Here is a 21,583-nt window from a genome sequence, read left to right on the forward strand (position 1 = left end):
CCCACCCCTAAACAAGGGCACTCCCTCCAGGACTGTGCCAAACTGGCCCTGTCTCCAGATGCTGCTGTGGCCTACACTAGGCAGCAGGACTTGGGAAGCACCTCCTGAGCCCCCCCCCCGGCCAGGAGCTGCCCACGCCATGACTGGTCCTGCGGCAGAGCTCAGCCTCCAGCTGCTGCCCTTTGGCTTCCCAGCCCCTGGATCTGCACCAGTTGGCTCCCACGTGCTATTTCTGAAACATGATCCCAGCCCTGAGACCCCCTGGCAGGTGGGGTACTCTGTTACTTTTGTACATGTTGGGGTACAGGTTCCATAGCCTCTTCTGGGTCCCTCAGCCACCACAGCATGCTACAGAATAGCTCTACTGAATCTGGAACATCCTTCCCTTGCTTTATACACACTAAACACATGAATCTTCAAAATGGAGAACAGCAGCCAAGCCACAGATGCTCCTGGTCTCACAGTGGGGTTTCAGCCCAATAAGCTACTCTAAGGTGAAAACCGCCTCAGCTGAAAACGCACAGGGCTAGACCTGGCCGCCTTGAGAGCGCTCACAACACTCAGGCACAGCTGCCTTTCTCGTCCCAGGCTAGACTCAACCAGCCTTGGACTGAAAATAGTTGGGAAAAGAGCCTGTTCTGAACTTGTAGAAACGTTTCTTTTCATTCTTCCCTGAGCAACAAAGCTTTTTCATGTGGCATTTATACAGTTTTAGGTAATATAAGTGACCCAGAGATCAATGAAAGTATACAGAAGGATAGGCATCAACTGTATGCAGTACTGCAGCATTTTATGAGGGGTGTGAGCTTCCCAGGTTTGGGCACCACAGGGGTCCTGGGCCGATCCCACACAGATCCAAAGGACAACTTGAATGGTGACCATGTGTTCACAGGGCTGGCTGGGAGCTACAGCTCTCTGCCACCACCCAGCATTGCGAGAGGACCGAAGTGTGTATCACCTGCCTGGGAGACAGTAGTCAAAATACAGTTCATATCATCGCATTTAGCATCCACACCATCGTAAAGTCAAAAAGCCGTACACTGAACCATCCTAGGTTGTTAGGCTGGGGCCTGTACTGAGAGGAATGGACAGTCTGGAGATGGTTCTGGAACACAGAGTGTCAAGACTGAGGACATATCCCTAACCCTCTGCATCCCAAACGTAACAGAACTTTATGTCTTCGACATAAGAAAAACAAAAAAGGCCCCTCAGGATTGTCTCTGTGGCTCCCTTCCTCTCCTCCCCACTCTCTGGAACCCACCACAGTCTGGCCTTCAGCCTCCTTCAGCCCCACCACTCGCCTGTAACAGCTCACAAATCACCCACCGTCTGCACACTGCAAGCGCCGTGGCTGAGCCCAACTTCATCCTCCTCAACCCTCGGGAGACAAGATGGAAAAATAGCTTGGTGGCTTCAGAAGCTTCCTCGACAGTCACACATAATTATGTTCCTGAAGCTTCAGCTTTTAATGAGTTATGACCACAGGTGTTCACAGGTTGATTTTTGATAATCATTTCTATGAGGAAAAAGAGAAACCCTCCTTCCAACCAACCAGCTTAGAAACACTCAGAGCGAAGCCTCTTCCAGAGGAGACAGAGCAACTGCTTTTATTGTTACGTTTCCAGTTCACAGACCAAGTTTCAAGGTTCAGATTCCCCACATTCTTAATAAGAGACCCTATCCACAGTGACCAACCAACTCTCAAGTGAGCTTTGGGGAAAGCTAGAAAACCAATGGAAATTCAGTCTTGCAGCTGGGGACCAGTCTGCACCACATCTGCACCAGTCAGCATGTCTGGCTACATCCTGCCAAGGGCAGAATTCAGAGTACCACGGGCCAGGCGTGTTTACCAGTGCCGTGCCACCCACCTGATCCCTAACCCTAAGACAGCACCGGGACCTGGCTTACACAGAATCACACAACAGCGTGGCTACAGAAAGCTGCTGCTGTTGCAATCACACGTCGCGCAGATTCCATCAGTGTGGTGTGAAGTCAGAGGATCCCAGCTGCACCGTGCCTCCAGTGCAAAGGTCTCCACTTCTGTGTTTCGAAGACATGATTTAGGAGCGGAAGAGCTTTGGAACTTAGCCACTCATCTTCTGAATCCATGTCATATCTGGAAATGCTGCAAGGAAGGTCACAGGCAAAAACGTGTGTTCCAGATGTGCTTAGGCATACTGTGGAAGACGGCCTCACAGCAGGACAATCCCACACCAGTCCTGGCCTCAACCAAATGACCAGCTTCTTCAGTGTCATGATATTAAGCTCTGAATTTTAAATCCGCCCATGTTACCATATTCATATAGAAACTTACATAAATTCTGAGTGCTAGGTATGTGGCCCACAAAAAATGGTTGGCTTCATAGGATCTGAATTAAAGACATTTCACTGTAGGTATCAATGCTAATCCATATTGTGGGGTTTGTGCATAATTATCATTACATCAATAAAAGTACTCACAATAATGCATAATTCATTACATGGACCAAAAAATGAGCTTCTAACATTATTGCAACAGATACATCCTATCACACACATAATCTGTCCATATGTTAAGTACTATTCCATAAATACTTGATGTTTATATCAATACTACTACCGGAATGGAATCATTTTACATAGAAAAGTGTATGAAAACCAGCTATAACAAGCTCAAAAGGGCTAAGTTTCAGTTATAAAATGGATCATAGGTTCAGAAATCACTACTTGAGCACAATTACAAATCAAAAGATAGTGACTAAAGGTTGCTCATTAGATCTCCAAGTCTAGGAACACACTCACCCCAGACCTGGGAAACACAAACGACATGGAGGAAGCAGCAGCAGACAGGCAAACCCACAGCACAGACCTGGCAGGCTTGTCTGGTCTGGAAAGGAAGACCCTGGGTCTGTATCACCCCATGAAGCTTCCCGTTACCCACCCTGACAAGGCTCTTTTGTAACTTAACCTTGTGGGGAGCTGCTCACACACAGCACAGCACACAGGTTCTGCATCTCTGTCCTCCGGCAGCCCAACCAGATTCCTAAGCTAACACCAGAGATCTCAGTTACAAAATAACACTTTTCAATAGTCTTCCTACTGAACATTTCAAAACTAACACTGCTGTCATCTGTAAAGGGAAAATAGGCCATTTCCCTTAAAACACGACATCTGAAACTGAAGCGCTGACAAGTCTGTTATAAGCGTTCGCTGCCGTGGCTCTGATGTCAACACCCCTCTTGAACAGCTTGGAACAAAGCAATCACATCTAGGCGTCTTCACCAGTTCCCACACTCAGGGGTTATTTGTTCCATGCCATCCACTGGCCCTGGAGGTTTATCACAGCTCTCCAAGACTTTGCCTTACAAATGATGAATTAACAGCACACTGATCATCAGTCAAAAAGAAAATACATCAGATAAATTAAATGTGTTTCCAAATGTCGGAATACTGCCGGTTACCATGACTTGGCAAAACTTGACTGACGGTCGGGACTCAGGCTTTGCAGGCTAAGGCCTCCTTGCGTAAGGAGCGGTTGAGAATATTTGCTCCCCATACCCAGAGCCACTCAGGCATATACTGTGCAAAAAGAAACTAAAAACAAAAAGAGAAAGGGTTATAAGATTAGAGCCTCAAACCATCAACACTGAAGGAATCAGAGCAGAGATCAGCACAATTTAACCCAATGAACACCTTCCAACCACTTCAAACTCAAAGGAGAAAGCCCCTGAGCACTTACGTACTGAACACCTCTCTCTCCATAAGGTATTACCCTAGACTCTAGACACACTCATTGTTTCAAGGAAAACCCCAAGTACACCCTCCAGCTTCACCTGCTCTTTTTTTTTTTTTTTTTAATATTTTATTTACATTTTATTTTTCGGCAGACACAACATCTTTGTATGTGGTGCTGAGGATCAAACCCGGGCCGCACCCATGCCAGGCGAGCACACTACCACTTGAGCCACAACCCCAGCCCCTTCACCTGCTCTTAAGTGACTTAGAACTGCTAATCTTCGTGGCCACGTGACTGGGCAACACACTGAGGGTCTCCTGCCGGCCTTGCTGTGGATCACGTTTGACGTGGGGGCTCTGAGTTAACAGTGACCTAGGTTATCCTTAGGGACCTGAGGCTGCTTCTGTGGATCTCGAGCCTGCAGGTGGCCCTCGGTGGCTGGCCTGGGATGAAGAGGCATGGCATCTCTGCCTTCACTTTGCGTCTGTCCCCTTGGTCACCGTAACCCTTGGGTCAGATTCTACTCGGCTCTGCGTGTGGTCACCAGGTGTCATCCAGAACTGTCATCCAGGGCTAGCGTGACCTGGACTTGCCCAGTCTCCCTGCACCCACCCCCCTGAGGTGAAGGACCCTTACCACCCACCACGACAGACACACCAGAGCAGGGAAGGACAGACGAAAGGCAGCACAGCACTCCTGGAAGGCCTGCGCCATTCCTAGGAAAGACACAACCCCTCCTCCCCCTGGCAGCCCATCCCTGTCCCTGTCATTCCTCTCCTGCGTCCTGGCCTCCTGACCTGGAAAAGGGAAGCTGACAGTGAGCTGAGCTCCCTCTCCATCATCCTTTGGCCACTTTCTTTCTCCCCAAGGCCTATCTCCGGGACATGGGTTTTCCTGTGGGAAGAACCACCAGCAGCAGCACCACCTGTTCTACAATGAAGCATCTTCATTTAATGTGGCATAAACGGCATGTTCAGGGTGAAGAATCACCAAGCCCTAGAGCAGTAAGTCAGCTGGAACAAACAGAGGCATTTGTGGCCAACATGAGAAAACCAAGTTTTGGGGGGCAGGCTGGAGCAAATTTAAACAAGAGAACTGAGAAACACCAGGACTTTGGAAGGGTCTCTAGGGTGAGACGAGGGGACTCATGGAACAAGAGGGAGTCCCACTGCTACTATTCTGTTCCAGAAGTCTCAACCCAGAGGAGAGATGGCAACGTCTGGAAACATGGCTGTGACACTGGCAGTGGATGCCACTGGTATCTCATGGAGGCCAGGGATGTCCCCCAGCACCCTGTGATGCACAACACAGCTCCCCCAAACCAGGAAACACTTACTCAAATGGTGTTGAGACAGGAAAAACCCTACATGACAGGTTTGTTCAAGACCACAAGAAAGTTCTAATGGCTTAGATATTAAGGAAAAGGGATGGATAGGCCCTTGGTAGGTACCACTGTCCCAGCCCAGAAAGAACTGAAGTGGGGACTCAGGTCACTGACCCTCTTCTCAATAAATGGCCCGCACCTCCAGGGAGGCCACACCAACAACCATCAGGGTGGCCTGTGCAACCATCAGTGGGGGAGGAATCAGCACCTGAAAATCGGCTTTGTCATTCCCACCCCTGGCCCTTGCCCACTTCAGGGGAATAGCATCAAGGTATGTTCTGCCTGTTCCAAGGAGACTCCACTGGCACAGAGTAAACACCCAGGACCAACAAATTACCCTTTGTTCATCCGGGTCTTTAATTTTTCATTTGCAACAACACAGACATTCCTCATGTTACTTAGAGAGCCTGATATTTGAGGGTGCAGGGACAGCAGGTGGGAGTGTTCCCGGGCCATGGGGAGCCCTCTTCCCAAAATGAAACCTAAATGGCATGGGCCTCCAACAAGCATGGGCCTTAGGATTAAAAACAAAAACAAAAACAAAAAAAACTATTTTGGCCTCCCCTTCCATTCTGTCTTATTTCTCTCTCTGGGCCATTTCTAAGAGGTATGAACACCCTGGGCAGCAGGGTGGGGAGCCAGGGGAAAGGAGAGCACTTGATCCCTGGGTACTGACAGACTACAGAGCCCACTCACTGATCCCTCACTAGACGAGTTACAGGGAAGCAATGCCACGGTCTCTCTACTGGGATCTGCGAGAAAGACCACCCAAACTGAGCCAAGGGAACTGGAGGTGGGTGGGTGGGTCTCACAGTGTGGGGTCCTGACCAGTCTGTCTGGCGCTCCTGTGCAACCATACCCATGCGACTCCTGAAGTAAGCGGAGCAGCCCCTGAAGCCACACTGCTCAGGAGTCTCGGGGACTCTAAGAGGAGGAAGAGGTCGGAGGAAACTCACACACAGGACTAGCTGGAAATCTTCACGAGCGATGAAAATGCAGACACCTTACCCAGAGCCCAAGGAGGTGAGGCTTCAGGAAGCTTGGAAAAGAGCCTGAGTCTCGCAAGCCCGGACCTCGCCCTCAGCGTGCTGGAGCTATCTCAGAAGCAGAAGCAGAGCTTCCCTGAGAGGTGCACTGAGTCCCCACCTGGCTTCCCCATACCCCTCTGCTGGACCACCCCCTGATCCCCAATGCTGGACACCCTGCGACTCTCACCAAACTCCTCTCTCAGGGGAGGTGGCCCACTCCCACAGCTGTCACTGCAGCCAAGTCTCCTGACAGATCTCTCACCTGAGCTCCCATCTGTCAGCAGCCGCCTCCACCTCTCTGAAACACTCCCCAGGACCTTTGAAACCAGCATGCACACGGCTCCCACCAGTCCCTGCCCCTGATCTCTCCTCTGTCCCTCCACTCCTCACACCTGACCCACCCCCAGTGCCACCTACCAGGGCCACGGCATCCTAGCTTTTTAAAGCACAGGCCTTCAGCCCTTCCTGCTCCACCCACTCCAGCCTGAGGAGGGGGATGCTAGTGCAACTGGGGCTGCAAATGCAGACGGGCAACAAGCCAAACACCCACAGCCACTACTGACCTCCTCCTCTCACCACCAGCAAACACAGAAGGTCATGCTTATTTAATTCACAATGTAGATGACAAACTGAAGTAAACAGCACAAAATAAAACATCATACCACAGGTTAGCATATTCAATTTCTCATAGACTAAAGCGCGACAGGATTGAAATCATGATAAAATCTAGATCTTTGTGACTTGGGTGAACTACATTCAAAAAACAATAACAATAGAAAAAAAGTTAGTAGCAAAAGCTACCAGTAAAATATGTTTGGGACAAAACAGTAACAAATCAAATCTCTATTGTAAAACTAAAAAAAAAAGTGATAATGTTGAAAATAATTTAAGTAAATAAAATCAAAAAAGGAAAAGTGGAACAGAACATTTAACAGCTCTGTATGGGAAAGTACTCTAGGGATAAATCAGCTTCACAGAATGTCTTGACAGAACACACATTGTTGAGAAAAGTTCATCACGGGAACATAGTTGTGATTAAAACACTGGTGCTTCAACTCTGAAGGCACCAATAAAAAAATGTGGAGAAAAATAAAACCATGGTGTTTCACACAGACAGTGCCTGAACCCAGCTCAGGCGCTCTTCACTTCTAAGAGAACTTCAAGGTCAGTGGCTCCTAACTACTGTTTAGGTTTCTCCCTTTTCTCAGGGAATTAGGGACTTGGAAATAGCCACTCAGATAAACTGGTGTGTGTGGTCCTAAGGACTGAACCCAGGGGCTCCAACCTCAGAGCCATACCCTGAGCACTGTTTTTTCTGTTTTCTTTGTTAGATAGATAGGGCCTCAATAAGTTGCCATCCTCCTGCCTCAGCCCTCATAACCGCTGGGATCACAGTTGTGCCTCACCCCAAATGGCTTTTTTAAAAACAGAAATCTTTTGATGGTTGAATGTGATGATCATTATTATCCAAAGTACATGTATGAAGACACGAATTGATGTGAGTATACTATGTCTATGTGAGTATACAACCGGAGATATGAAAGATTGAGCTCTACACATGTAATATTTAAAAAATAAATTATAATACATTCCGCTGTTATATATAAATTGAAAAATTAAATTAAATAAATAAGAAACCTTTAGTCACATATTTTGAGAAAAGTGAAAATTAACTATTAATTTAGAATGAGATTATTTTGGAGTGGTAAGTCTAATACACAAACAATGAGTCTGTAGTACTAAGTCTAATAATCTTTTGCAAACAGTCCCCAAAATATTTGTGTTATCATTAAGAAAATGCCAAGCATTTCCTTTTTAATACTGGGGATTGAATCCAGGGGTGCTTTTACCTCTGAGCTACATCCCCAGTACTTTCTATTTTTTATGTTGAAACAGGGGCTACATAAATTGCTGAGGGTCTCAAAAAATTGTTGAGGCTGGCCTCAAACTTGTGATCCTCCTGCCTCAACTTCCTGAGTGGCTGAAATTACAGATATACACCACCACACCCAGCTCACACCTATTTTCTATGCCAAATAATGAAACACAAATTTATCATTATAAATTTCCCTTATATCACAATTCATATATTTAACAAAACTAAAATATTCCTAAAAGACCCAAATCTTTGCCATGTCTGAATAACAAACTTTTTAAAAAATTCTATGCTTGAACAAATGAGTTTAAGAATATTCCAAGACACTATTTGCCATATGGTTGTATAAAATATAGACCTAACTGGCAGTTTTGCTCTGGATTGACTGTTCACTTAGAGGTACCCCCTTTTAAGCATTACTAGAATTTTTTTTTCAATACTAGGTAACAAACCCAGAGCCTCACGCACACTAGGAAAGCTCTCTACCACTAAGCTTCATCACCAGCTTCTTTTTTTTTTTTTTTTTTTTTGTGACAGGGTCTTGCTACATTACCCAGGCTGGCATTAGCTGGGATTAGAATCACGCCCCCAAGTTCCCGCCAGCATCTTTCTTTCCACCATTCCTGGTAACACTATGTGGATCATCAAACTAGAATCTTTTTTTTTTGATACTGGGGATTAAACCCAGTGGCACTTAACCACATCCTCAACCCTTTTTATATATTATGTTGAGACAGGGCCTTGCCAAGTTGCTCAGGATCTCGCTAAGTTCCTGAGGCTGGCTTTGAACTCACGATCCTCCTGCCTCAGCCTCTCAAGCTGCTGGGATTACAGGAGTGCACCCCCTGCCCAGCTAGAGTCTTTACTCTAAATTCCCATGTAAATGATCAGCATTTTTATATTTCTACCATCCAGTTAACTTAAAGCAGCATGTTTCAGGTGTCACCCAATTAAAGTTTTGAAAATTCTTAATAATCCCACTGAAGAAAATGTAATGTCTTAAACAAATCATTTAAGATGTGAAGTTTAAGAATCAGAATTTCCAATCCCCTCTTTCTGCGTGAGGCTTCGGACTCACCCAGTTCTAAGAACTGAAAGCACACTGCTACCTGAACAGAGTGGGACCAGTACCCTGTGGTCCTTCTGGAGACCCCCAGGGTAGAGACAGCATGATGTGCGTATACTTCTGGTGACGGCACCAGCCAGGGGCATCTGTGCAGAAAGCTGCTAGGTCCAGCCATGTTGGTGGCCACGTAGAAGGGGAGGAGGCTCTGCACGAAGATCCCTTTAGAGGCGTACTCGTACTGCAGCGCTCGGCTGAGGTGGTCTAAGTAGGCCTGTCAAGAGTGAGGAGAAGACTTTTAATTTAGGGGTGGGAGGAACTTGAAAGAAAATTCAGGACAAAAAAAATCATGAGCAAACTTGAGCTGCTGACAGACAGCCCCTCCAGGCAGACCTGACGTTTATCAGCAGGCAGAATTCCATGCCCAACAAGCCTAACCTTAGAAGCAGAGAACGCAGCCAGCTGCGGAGTGGGTTTGCAGCAGGAGCCGGAGGAGATGGTGACGATGGCACCCTTCTTTCTTTCCACCATTCCTGGTAACACTATGTGGATCATCAAACTAGCAGCGGCGATGTTCACATTTATGATGTCCCAGAGCTTGTCCTCGGAGACCTGAGTGAAATACTGGGGGTAGGGGTAAAACACGCCCACATTGTTTACCAAGATGCCAATGTCTTTGTCCTTCAGGGCTTCTGCAATAGGAACATAGATCTCACGGCCCCTGCTGAAGTCCACAACTATGATATCCGTTTCCACTTGGTAGGTGTCGGCTATGTCTTTGGCAACTGTCCGCAGCTTCTCTTCATTCCGACTCATCAGAATAATGTTGAGACCTCGGCTTGCTAACTCTTCGGCATAGGCTTTTCCAATCCCATCTGTTGCACCTACAATGCAAGCCAGGAAACAGGAATAGGCTCTTCAGAGTCTTCTGCAATGAATCTCAACTACCCCACTGCCAGGTTTAATTAGAGAGAAAGTCACACTAAAAATATAGAGAGTTCTAGTGTCTGTCCATCAAGGCCAAAGCTGATTCCACACATGAATGATGTGTGGGGACTGCTCTCCAGGCACCTGACAGACAGGCAAGGCGTGTGGCACTTCACACTCCCGCCACGCTGAGAAACACGGCAGGACTTGTTTCCAACCGCCCATCTGGCTTGCATGGGTGCCAGAGAAACTTTTCTGGGACACAATAAATTAAAATAAAATCTAAAATAGGTGAAGTATTTCTGAAAGTGGTGTCCACCTCTAAGGACAGGATGGAAACAGCAAAAAAGAAAAAAAGAGAGAAAGAAAGCTGAGCTGGAGTAGGCCTTGGATGGCGGGTGGGGTGGGAGACAAGAAAAATATGAATCACACAAGGCCAGTTCCTCCTGTGACAGGGGCAGTAAAAGACATAAACTGCCAGGCACAGGAGGATGAGGCAGAAGGATTCCAACTTCAAAGCCAACCTCAGCAACTCAGTGAGAAACAACTTAGTGAGACCCTGTCTCAAAATTAAAAACAAAAAGGGCTGGGGGTGTGACTCACTGGTAAAGCACCCCTGGGCTTAACAAAAAGATGTGAACATAATCATATCAGGAATCCTAAATGTTCTTATAGCATGTTTCCTCGAAATCACTAAATTCAATAACCCTGAAGCAAAGCGGCTGACTTCAAAGACCCTAAACAGGAAAGACTGTTAGGTTCTGAATCAGGTTACCACTGACGACGGCCCATCTTCCGTACTGCTTGGTGAGGTCCGCCCTGCTCCCCAGGCGAGGGATGAAGTGCAGCCTGATCAGACTGTAGAAGTCACAGATGACGGTGATGCTTTTCCTGGCCGTGTACCAGGCTCCGACCAAAGCCAGCGCCTCCATGTAGCAATTGCAAGACCTGGCAATCTCCCTGTACAAGAGGTAGAAGCTGTCCACGGCGGCCATGGCGACCTGCAGGGACGGAGAGGGTCTCTCAGCTGATGAAGGTAAGAACAGCCACACCCACATGCACACAGACCTGAGCAGCTGCAGATCCTGACATCTCTCACTTGAGTAACAGCAGCTTCCCAAAATGCGCAGCCAGGGACCCAGCCGATTAAGGAGCTCATTATCTAACATTTATGGCTGATGAAGATCTCTTCTTGCAAGGAAGTTAATCTAAATACTACCATGAGATACCAAGTTTCTCCTAAAATCAGATCCATTCTTGAGGATGGAGATAAATACCGTATGCTGTGCCTTAAAAAGATTCCTAGCCTAATGTAATACAAGGCACAGACTTACATTCCCCCGACAGCCAGGAGGTGTGTTTATCTCCTTGCTCCAGTCAGTCAGCAAGTGCAGAGGCCCTGCTACCCAGGTAGAGACAAAGTAGAAAAACAAAGGTAGTTTCAGGACCTGGCCTCGGCTTCCAGGGGCCTACAATCCTCTAGAGACAAAGAAGCTTTCATAAACTCTGTCAGGAAACACAGAAATCATATTAAAATCAAAGGGACACCTCCCAAACTTGAGGCAACAGCTTTGACATGGCAGCAGAGTAAGATCTCCTCCAGCTTACTAACTTGATTGATACGGTGACATCTGCATGGCCCTTAGGCTGGAGAGAAGTCCAACACAACCCCGTCACATGTGCACAGAACCAACCCCGTCACATGTGCACAGAACAGGCGTTTCCGCGCACTGTGACAGAGGCTGAGGACTCAAAGACAAACCGAGTAACAGTACCTCTGTGAAGAGGCAATGTTCAACAGGGTCTTTGTACTGCTGTGGAATCTGGTCCGTGTGCCTGCATCAGAAGACTCCACAGAGGCGGAGGGAGGGCAGACACGAGGGCCCAGCACCACGACCACAGTAGCTGAACTCCTCCAGGTCTACACCACAGGAGCCACTGCAGTCTGGCCCACTGTGCACTATTCATGAGGGACAGAATATCAAAATGACCTGAACTAAAAAGAAATCACAGGTAAAATGAAATTACAAATCTGGGAGCAGTGGCGCACTCGTGTCATCCCAGCTACTTGGAAGGCTGAGGCAGGAGTTGTTCAAGGCCAGCCTGGGCAACTTAGCCAGGCCCGTCTCAAAATTAAAAAATCAAAGGAGAGGCTGTGGATGTAGCTCAATGGCAGACCAGTCCTGGATTCAATCCCCAGTACCAAAAAAAAAAAAAAATTAAAAAAATTAAATTACAGGTAGCTCATATGTACACAAACATTAAGATTCAGCTTACATTATATACAAGAAAGTTGATTTTAAGCCAGAAAGAAGAAAGAAAATAAATATAAAATTTCTGGGAGTGACCTTCTTAAAGAAATTCCATTAAGGAAAAAAAGTCCTGACACTAAGAAAATACTCAAGAATAACAGCAAAACCCGGTGCAGACTTCAGAAGGTGAGGGAGCTCCTCCCACTCCAGTGGAACAGCACCCAAGGACTGCAGGAGAAGTTGGATAAGCAGAAAACAGAATAAGTACCCAATGGACACCCCGCACTGACACCACACTGTGACGAAAGGCAGACAGTGAGGACAAAACCTTCAGATAAATATAACATGTGGCCCAAGCTGCAAGCCAACAAACATGCGAAAGAAATGAGACAGAGAGTAGAAGCAGCAGGTGAGCAGGACTCCTACACCCCCAGAGGGTACGGGTCCCCGATGCCAAATTTCACGTCACTGTCTTACTAAGATGATGTGACCTGCAGTTTAAAAAATTGTTTTTCTCAAACAGAGTTGGGCTACTTTACTTCCTACAGGTAAAATGCTGTGTGCTGGGCTCCGTCCACAGACACTGGCCTCCTACAGTAAAGGTGACAAGGTGACGAGGACAAGAAAACCCCACAGACTTCAGCAGCACAGAGCCAGGATCTGATAGAAGAGCTGAGTCTTTCCTCATGGACCCGACGAGCTGAGCCCTCCTGTAATGAGACATCAAGCTCAACGAAGTCTGGACACACCACGTCTTCCCCTATCCACCTCCCACCAGGGCAAGGCCCTTGGCGCCCGACCTCCTCAAGCACACCAGGAACTCGGGGCCTCTGTCTCCGAGCTGCTCCCCTCCACACAGTGCAGGAGCTGAACCTGGGGAGGGTCCTGCCCCTCCTCCCTGCGCCCCATTCTGAAGCTGCCCAGGGCCCCTAGTCATAGTCCTCCCTGCTGCAGGGAGAGCTTCAAGAGTCACGGCTTAGGGGCTGGGGTTGTGGCTCAGCGGTAGAGCGCTTACCTAACACGTGCAGGGCCCTGGGTTTGATCCTCAGCACCACATATAAGTAAATAAATAAATAAAATAAAGGTATTGTGTCCAAGTACAACTAAAAAATAAATTTTTAAAAAATGCTTGAAAAAAAGAGTCACAGCTTACAAGGTAAGCCCCACAGTCACCAGAGCCCTGACTACTCATAAGAAAGCCCACTAAGGGGCTGGGCTGGGGCTCAGGGGCAGAGCTTGCCTGGCACGTGTGAGGCCCTGGGTTCGATCTTCAGCACCACATATAAATAAATAAAATAAAGGTACATTGACAACTAAAAAATATTTTTAAAAAAAGAAAAAGAAAGAACACTAAAAATTAAGATCCCATGCTAGACCATGGTAAATGGGGAGCTCCAGAAATCACCTTTTCAAAGTGTATGTGCATCTCCAGTCATAAGTCAGCAAGCACTAGACCACGCAGAGAGTGGTTGCAAAACAACCACGCACTGTCAAAATGTGGCGACACTAGAGACAAAGCCACGACTAAACACTGCGATGCTTGGAATACTGGAGCTATTCCTCCAACAGCAGGTGGACATACCTCTGCGATGTTAAAACAAGGTTTCCCATGGGCACAGTGGCACACGCCTGGCATCCCAGCAGCTTGGGAGGCTGAAGCAGGAGGATCTCGAGTTCAAAGCCAGCCTCAGCAACTTAGCAAGGCATTTAACAACTCAGTGAGACCCTGTCACTAAATAAAATATTTTAACAGGGCTGGGGATGTGCCTTGGTGGTTAAACACCCCTGGGTTCAATCCCCAGTACCAAAAAAATAGTTTTCAATGAGAAAACAAATGCCATATTATACCAAGATGGACAGTGCAGGGAAATCACCTGCACTAAGGGTGTATAGAAACATTTGGGGAAGAAAGTGGGGGTGGGCCTCTGAGGGCCTCAGGCTGAAGCTGTCAAGGACTGGAACATCAGTGAGGTAGTCTCCAGCAGCAGATGCTCCAGTGGTTTCCCAAGGTTTCTGTGCTAGCTGTAATGACCTCTGGTATCCTCTCTGCTTGTTCTAGGCTTCCGGTGGATATGCAGCTGTACTCTTAAGAACAAAAACCCAGAAGAAACCAAGTCCTTTCTTTTATCCTTGTACCTCTGCTGGCAATATTTTTGTATAACGTGAACATTAAAGTTTTCAAAAATTAAGAAAACACAAAAATTCCCATTCCATGAGTAGGCAGCAAAATATTTGCAAACTGCCTTGTCTCAGAGTAAGAGCCGAGGTCTGCCTGGGGACAGTAGACCCTCGTGCCCAGCAGGAGCAAGCTCTCCTGGACCTGCACCTTTTTTCCTCATGTGATGGAACAAAAACCCATCCAAAATTAGCTTGGACAAAGGTGGAAATCTACCTGGTATGATGGCACACGCCTATAATCCCAGCAACTGGGAAGACTGAGTCAGGAGGATCCCAAGTTCAAAGACAGACTTGGCAAATTAGCAAGACCTTGTCTAAACTAAATAAAAAGGGCTGCAAACATAGCTCAATGGTACAGAGTCCCTGGGTTTGATCCCCAGTATCACAGAGAAAGAGGAAGAAAAAGTGAAGGGTTGGGGAGACAGAGAGGGAGGGACTGAAGGAGGGGGGAGGGAAGGAGGGAGGGAGGGAGGAAGGGAGGGAAGGAAGGAAGGAAGGAAGGAGAAGGAAAGGAAGGAAGGAGAAGGAAAGGAAGGGAGGAAGGACGGAATCATATCAGGAAACCTCAGGGGAGGGGAGGGGAGGGGGAAGGGAGGGGGAATGAATGATTCATACCAGGAAACCTCAGAGACAGAGCCAGGAAGGGAGGGAGGGAGGGAGGGAGGGGAGGGGAGGGGAGGGGAGGGGAGGGGAGGGGAGAAGGAATCATACCAGGAAACCTCAGGGACAGCGCCCAGGCAGCCAGCCAGCTGCCTGGGACAGGCAGAGAGCTGATTCAGTCACCTGTCTCTCCCTGCCGGCAGCCTGGGTTTCACCAGCCCCCTCTTTGCACACCATTCTCTCAGTTCCTGTAGCTTCCATCTGAACAGCTACATGACCGAGACCCACCCTGGCATCCCTACTCCAAACTCCTGGTTGGCCCACCTGAGCTCAGGTATCTAACACCTGCCTAACCCCCTGGCAGGCATGGCGGTGAAGAAAAGTGGCAGCAGTCAGGCAACTTGGTGTCGTGAGGGGTGGGAGCTCTGGGAAGGAGGAAGCAAAAGGAATCTCTGAAGGCTGTCCCTTGCCCCGTGCCACACGTGCTGTCCTAGGACTGCTGGGTCTGTGCCACTCCAGTAGCCTGTGCTCCTGAAGGGCAGAGGCCAAACCTTACTCTGGGACACTCCAGCACCTCCAATCCCTGGTAGAGCAGCTCAACCGACAAGTGCTGGATTAGATGGAGGCTCTTCCTGCCAGTCTCCACAGGCCCTGCAGAGGAGCTCGTGCGGGGAAGCCTACATGGTGAACAGCACTCAACAGCATGGGAGAAGCCACCCGAGACCCAGGGACAAGGACACTGTAGGAATGAACCAGGATTCCTTGCTGCCCTGGCACGTGGAACCCACAGGATAAACTGAGCACCTGCACAGCCTGGCAGCAGGGCACTGTGGAGGAAGGAGGGGAGCCTGGAGGAGGAGATCCCTGGGCAGAGGCTAAGGGGACCAGAAGCCAGGCCCCCAGAGAGGGCAGCACTGAAAGGTCTGGCTGCTTTTCGGGAGATGGAGTCCAATGTGCCTGCAGCTTAGAGCTGCACAGAGCACAGTGGCACTGGAAGGCTTTCTGGTCAGGTGGCTGGACTTAGTTGGGGCACTGATGGAGGTGCCAAGCAGTCCAATTTGGGAAGGTGACAGGCAGCTACAAGGCGGCTGGAAGGGATGTGCCACGCTCTGGTGCTGCAGGTGGGCTGAGGCTGAACCTCACATGTCCTCCCGACCCCATGGTTCATAAAAGGGAAACAGGAAATTACCAAGTCCCTCCATCCCTCCAGTTCTTTCCCACCCTACACACATGATGGAAAGTTACCTTTCTAATGAAAGAAAAATCAGTATCTCCCCAAAGCCATTTAATTCCAAAATTCCAAAAACCTCACAATTTTACAGTTTATTACACAATCAAGTCTAGAAGCTTACCCACCAACACACAGACACTGAGCTGCACAGACCGATATTCTGCAATAAGGGTATCAGTCTGTGCTCTGGTCTTCATGTTGTGTTCATCAGCCCCTGTTCCTGGGGTAGGCCCTAACACCCCAGGGGTTAGGGAGCAAGGTCTCAGGAAGGCAGCTGGTCACGAGGACCCCACTGTGTGAGGACAAACACAGAAGGCACCACATCTCAGAGGAACTGGCCTCACCAGACCCCTGACCTGCCAGCACCTTGATCTTGAACTTCACGGCCTGCAGAACTGTGAGAAATGTTGACAGGCCACCCAGTTTTGTCACAGCAGCCTAATGGGGTCTGTAACTTAGAGAAGCCCATTTGGAAAACAACACTAAAAACTCAGTAAAATCCTGAATCCTATACAATCCACTTGCAAGAAGTTGTTATAAAGCTTTGTTTTCTTAACAGAGTAGAATGATGGATCAAAGAGACTAGGGGTGGGGACACTGGAAAAATCTGGCCCAAGGGTACAAACTTTCCACTGTAAGTTCTGGAAACCTAATGCACAGCACAGTGACCCGTTAATACTACACTGTATACCTGAAACATGCCAAAGGGTAGATCTTCAGTGTTTCCAACACACACACACACACACACACACACACACACACACACGTAACTCTGAGCTGATGGATGCCAATAAGTTGGTGCTGGTGGTCACTCACCAGCCTAAACGTATATATTCTGATCGTCCAGCTGTAAGCCCTGATGTAGGCAATGGAACTATGTTAGAGGTGGGAAAAAATAAACTGGGAGAGGATGCTAAAAACTTTGTGTTCTTCTCTCTGCAGAAAACTAAAATAGCAGTGGTCACAGCAAAACCAGAACTGTCCCCAAACCTGGGAAAAAGAGCATCTTCTCCTTTTTCAGCACAACATCCATCAGGGCTGGAGTCATCAAAAACCTAAAGGACACAAGACAAGTTCCAAAATGCCATAGAAAATTATGATCGAACTGCAGGGAGCAAAGTCACCTCCTCAAGGTGCCACTACTGCGGCTGTAACGTTACCCTGGCCACAGCTCTGCTGCCCGGATGCAGTAGCGTGAAGGGCAATGAAATAACACAGAAAACCTCCAAGAATCAGAAGTTTGGGGAAGTCTTGACTGAAACACAGTTGTCTCCAAGTTGTTCGTACAAACGAGACTGGGTGGACGGCAGAACACTAAACAGACGGGTCAAGATGTTTTTCAAGAAAGTACAGTACGATGGGAAAAACCAAACAGAGCAACACGGAATGACAGAGTGTAGACAGGAATAACTGCCTCCAGAGGCATCCACACCCTCATCCCCACACCTGGCAAATACGCACCTTAGCTGGCAAAAGGGACTTGGTGGGAGTGACCAAGGACCTGGGATGAGAAAATCCCCCTGGATCACCCAAGTGGGCCCAGCATAATCGTATGCGTCCTTGTAAGACAGCGCGCAGAGATCCAAGACAGAGAAAGTGACATGACCTCAGAAGAGAGCTCAGAGCATGATTTGATGGGGTCCCCTTCTAGACTAGGAGACGGAGAGCACTGCACTGGTCAAGGACTGCGGGCAGCCTCCTGAAACGGGCAGAGCTTGGAAAGAGCCACCCCTGCTGACACCTTGGTTTCAGCACTTGAGGACTGCAGATTTCTTCCGACCTCCAGAACTGTATGGTCATCAATCAGTGTTAAGTTGCCTCTTTCACGAAGAGCTGTCACTGTGGGACGTGAGGGCAAAGGGATGGATGAAGGGGGATGGACAGAAGCCCTCAGCCTGGCTTCTGGGGCAGTAGAGACAGGTTAAAAATCCTGCTCATCCCTTAAGACACCACATGGAGCACAACAGGAACCAGTCTCTTCAGAGATTCCTGCACCTTCAAATGACAGCCGCTCAGCCTGCAGCCACAATGGACATGTGAAGGACATGGGAATGACGGGGCACGCCTGAGGCCTCCTCCGCCTGCAGGCCCTTCCACAGCCTGCTGAGTCCCCTCCTTCATGCTGTTTCAGTCCCAGCCACAGAGATGACAAGCACCAGCCCAGCACCAAGCCCCGCTCAGCTCTGGACAACAGCGCCCCCTGCCTCCGCCTGCTGCTAGTTGACCGCCTCACTGGTTTCCATCTAGGTTCTCCAACCAGCGCCTGAGGGCAGGAGCTGCATCTAAGACCTATTTCCCAGTGATTTACTATTTTTTTGAAAAGTACATCCAAGTGTGCAAAACCTATTGTGCACGGGCCAAAGAAAAATAAAATGAAATGCCCACTCAGCCAGCAGCCTATAACAAAGCCAGCAGCCAAGAGCCGGGGTGGCCTCCTTCCTGACCACTCTGCAGAGGAGCCACTCGTGAATTCTGGGTCATCATTTTTGTTGACAGTTGCACAAGCCACACACCCAGTCTCAAACAACAAAACTGTAAATTGCTGGTTTGAGCTTCACATGAAGGAACCCCACATGAGTGCAGAGGCTTTCCTCTCTCATGCAAGGACGTCTGGAGCCACATCCAACCTGCACCTGGGGATCACACCTTCACTGTCCCGTAGAAACACAACCATGACTCACACGTCCACTCTGCTGCTGAGGGCATGTGGGTTTTTTCTGCTGGTTTGTGAACAGTGTTGCAATGAACATTCCTGGGCACCTGAGCAAGAGTTCTCAAAGGGACATGCCTCATGGTTGAACTGCTGGGACACAGGCAGCAAGTGTGCATCTACACACTGCTAAGGGCCTTTCCAAAGAGACGAATACGCACCACCAGCAGTGGGTGCAAGTTCACGAGGCCTCCTCTGAGCCGCTGGTGGGAATGCCCACAGTGCACCCTCGTCTATACAGCAGCGTTTAGTAGTATCTCCTTTTTACATTTCTCTGATTAGTAATAGGGTTCAAATTTATGTGCTATTTTTTTTCCTAATCTGTGAAATGCCTGTTCTCATCTTCTACCCTTTTTTCTGCTGTGCTGCCTTCTTTTCTCTATAAAATTTATAAAATCCATAAAAATTACAGGATTCTACATAAAAGTTCTCTGTACAGTGTTGTCTTTGTAATGCTTCTGATAAATTATCTTAATCTGTAATGTAAACAAATGTATCTTTTTCCTTTATGATTTGTGTTCATTGTGTTTTATTTCAGAAAGTCCACCTTAGCCCAAGGTCATAAAGACATTTGCTCATACTATTTTCTAAGTTTTACAGTTCTGCTTTTCAGATTTAAGTCTTGAAGCCTCCAGGAGCTTTGTAACAGTGTGACACCGAGATCTCATATATCTTTAATGTCACTCCACAGCACCTGACACACTGCTATGTATACAATATTTATTTAATAAATAGACTCAAATACTGCCTTGTGTTCAAAGCTCAAATTTCACTCTTTAGGAGGAAAAAAAATTAAACATCTCAAACTTTATATCAGCAATTTGACAAGGACATTATTGGTATATTAGGATTTGCTGGAATTTCCTTAATTTCTGTTGCCCCTTATTGATACTCAACTAAACCAAAAGTGAGTCTGAATGGAAAGAGCAGCAACCCACAAAGTAGAAAACTAGAATTCTTATTGACGATCCAATACACCTGACTTTTGTGTATATTTGTGCTACAGGAATTAAAATAGCCACACCTCACTCCTAAGCATGTGCCCATGACAAATTAAAAAATTCTGCTCACATTATGTACACCTGTGCTCACAGCAGTCTTGTTCACAATAGCCAGAAGGTACAGCATCCATGGATGTACAAACCAACGTGGCCTACCCATACAAAGGAATGCTATTCAGCCATAAAAACAATGCAGTACTGATACATGCCACAACATGCAGGGCCTTGAAAACACAATGCCGACAGGCAGACGCCAGACACAAAAGGCTACATCTCATATGATCCCATTTGTATGAAATGCTCCAAGTAGGAAAAATCCATGGAGACAAAGGTTACATCACGGATGGTAAGCAAGAAGTGGGGCAAGGGGAGTGGCTGCCGATGGAGCTGGGGTTTATTAGGGTGGGTGATGGAAGTGTTGTAAAGTATTGTGAATTTCAAAAAACTTATACAGCTATACACTTAAGAGGACTAAAGTGGTAAACTTTGTTATGAATTTTTTCAGTTTTTTTTTTTTAATCTACTAAAAAAAATCACCAATCTGTTGAACCCTAATGCCCCTGTAATACTCCTACTTTACTTCAGTCTGTAAAACCAGACTGAATTGAGACTGCCTGGGCTGGAATCCATAGAGCTACGTGTTGGGCTCAAGCTACACCACCATGGTGCCTTCTCAGCCATCTGCAAAAACGCGGATGGCCAACCTGGCCCCCGGTAAAGCCCAGCTATTCCGGACACTGAAGCAGGATGGCCAGCTTCAGGCCAACCTCTGCAATTCAGGGAGACCCTGTGTCAAAACTTATTTTAAACTGGGCCGGGGTGTGGCAGAACATTTGCCTAGCACGTGCGACACCCTGGTTCAACCCCCAGCACCGCAAATCTAAAAAATAATTTTAAAAAGGAGGTGGCGAAAAGAATTCCTAAGACTACGTTGCGAACTAAACGAGGTAAGCTATAAAAGGCACGCAGAAGGGCGCCCGCCCCCAGGGCTCGGTGCCCCTCGCCACCAGCCAGCACTGCCCTCTATTCAAGGCTGATGCCGGCTGCCGGCTGCCGGGGAGCTGACTTTTCGCAAAGCCCCCAGCGCCGTCTTCCTCGGGTCTCCTGCTTCTCTCCAGCCCGGCGGCCGGACTCCACATCCCAGTAGACGCGGGAACTGCGCTTCCGGCCCAGTCGGCCTCCAGGACTGCGGGGCTCGCGGAGACCGGCGGCGCCAGGCTCACGCCCGCCGCCCGGGGCAGCAGGTGCAGCGCTCGGCGCCCGCGCGGCCCTGCCCTCCCGCGGGGCGGAGGCGGCGCCCGCTCGCTGAGCGCGGCAGCTCCGAACCCCGGCTAGTGGGCCGGGCGGCGGCCGCGGAGCCCGCACGGGCCGAGCCGCTCGGGACGGGGATAAAGAGCGCCGCCGAGAAGGGCGGCTCCGGAGCGGGCGGGGCCCGCGGGAGGCGCGGAGAGGGTCGGGACCGGGCGGCGGGGGCCGAGGGAGGGCCAGGCCGGGGGCGAGGGGGCCCGGCGGGGCGCGGTACCTGCAGCGGCGCAGTCTCCGGAGCCCGTCCCGCAGGACCCGAGCGGCCGCCGCCCCCGTCTCCGCCGGCGCGCCTCACGTGACCCGCGCAGGCGCC

At 48.6% G+C, this 21,583-nt stretch overlaps 1 protein-coding gene across 3 annotated transcripts; it reads right to left on the minus strand.

Moving 5' to 3' along the window:
• Positions 1–1,581: 1,581 nt before the first annotated feature.
• Hsdl1 (hydroxysteroid dehydrogenase like 1) lies at positions 1,582–21,555 on the minus strand. Of its 3 annotated transcripts, none has more exons than XM_076838995.2 (5): positions 21,488–21,555; positions 10,769–10,994; positions 9,505–9,950; positions 9,113–9,340; positions 1,582–3,573 (listed from the first exon to the last, which is right to left on the minus strand). In XM_076838995.2, the coding sequence occupies exons 2-5, from the start codon at positions 10,986–10,988 to the stop codon at positions 3,475–3,477; spliced, it is 993 nt and encodes a 330-aa protein (XP_076695110.2). In that variant the 5' UTR covers positions 10,989–10,994; positions 21,488–21,555; the 3' UTR covers positions 1,582–3,474. The 3 variants fall into 3 exon arrangements, with proteins under 3 accessions (XP_076695110.2, XP_076695111.2, XP_076695112.2); XM_076838996.2 differs by lacking the exon at positions 21,488–21,555 and adding an exon at positions 11,328–11,341; XM_076838997.2 differs by lacking the exon at positions 21,488–21,555 and adding an exon at positions 11,062–11,069 and having other exon boundaries at positions 10,769–10,953.
• Between the last annotated feature and the right edge of the window lie 28 nt (positions 21,556–21,583).

Source organism: Callospermophilus lateralis, chromosome 18 (genome assembly GCF_048772815.1).
Source record: "Callospermophilus lateralis isolate mCalLat2 chromosome 18, mCalLat2.hap1, whole genome shotgun sequence".
Classification (NCBI taxonomy): Eukaryota; Metazoa; Chordata; class Mammalia; order Rodentia; family Sciuridae; genus Callospermophilus; species Callospermophilus lateralis.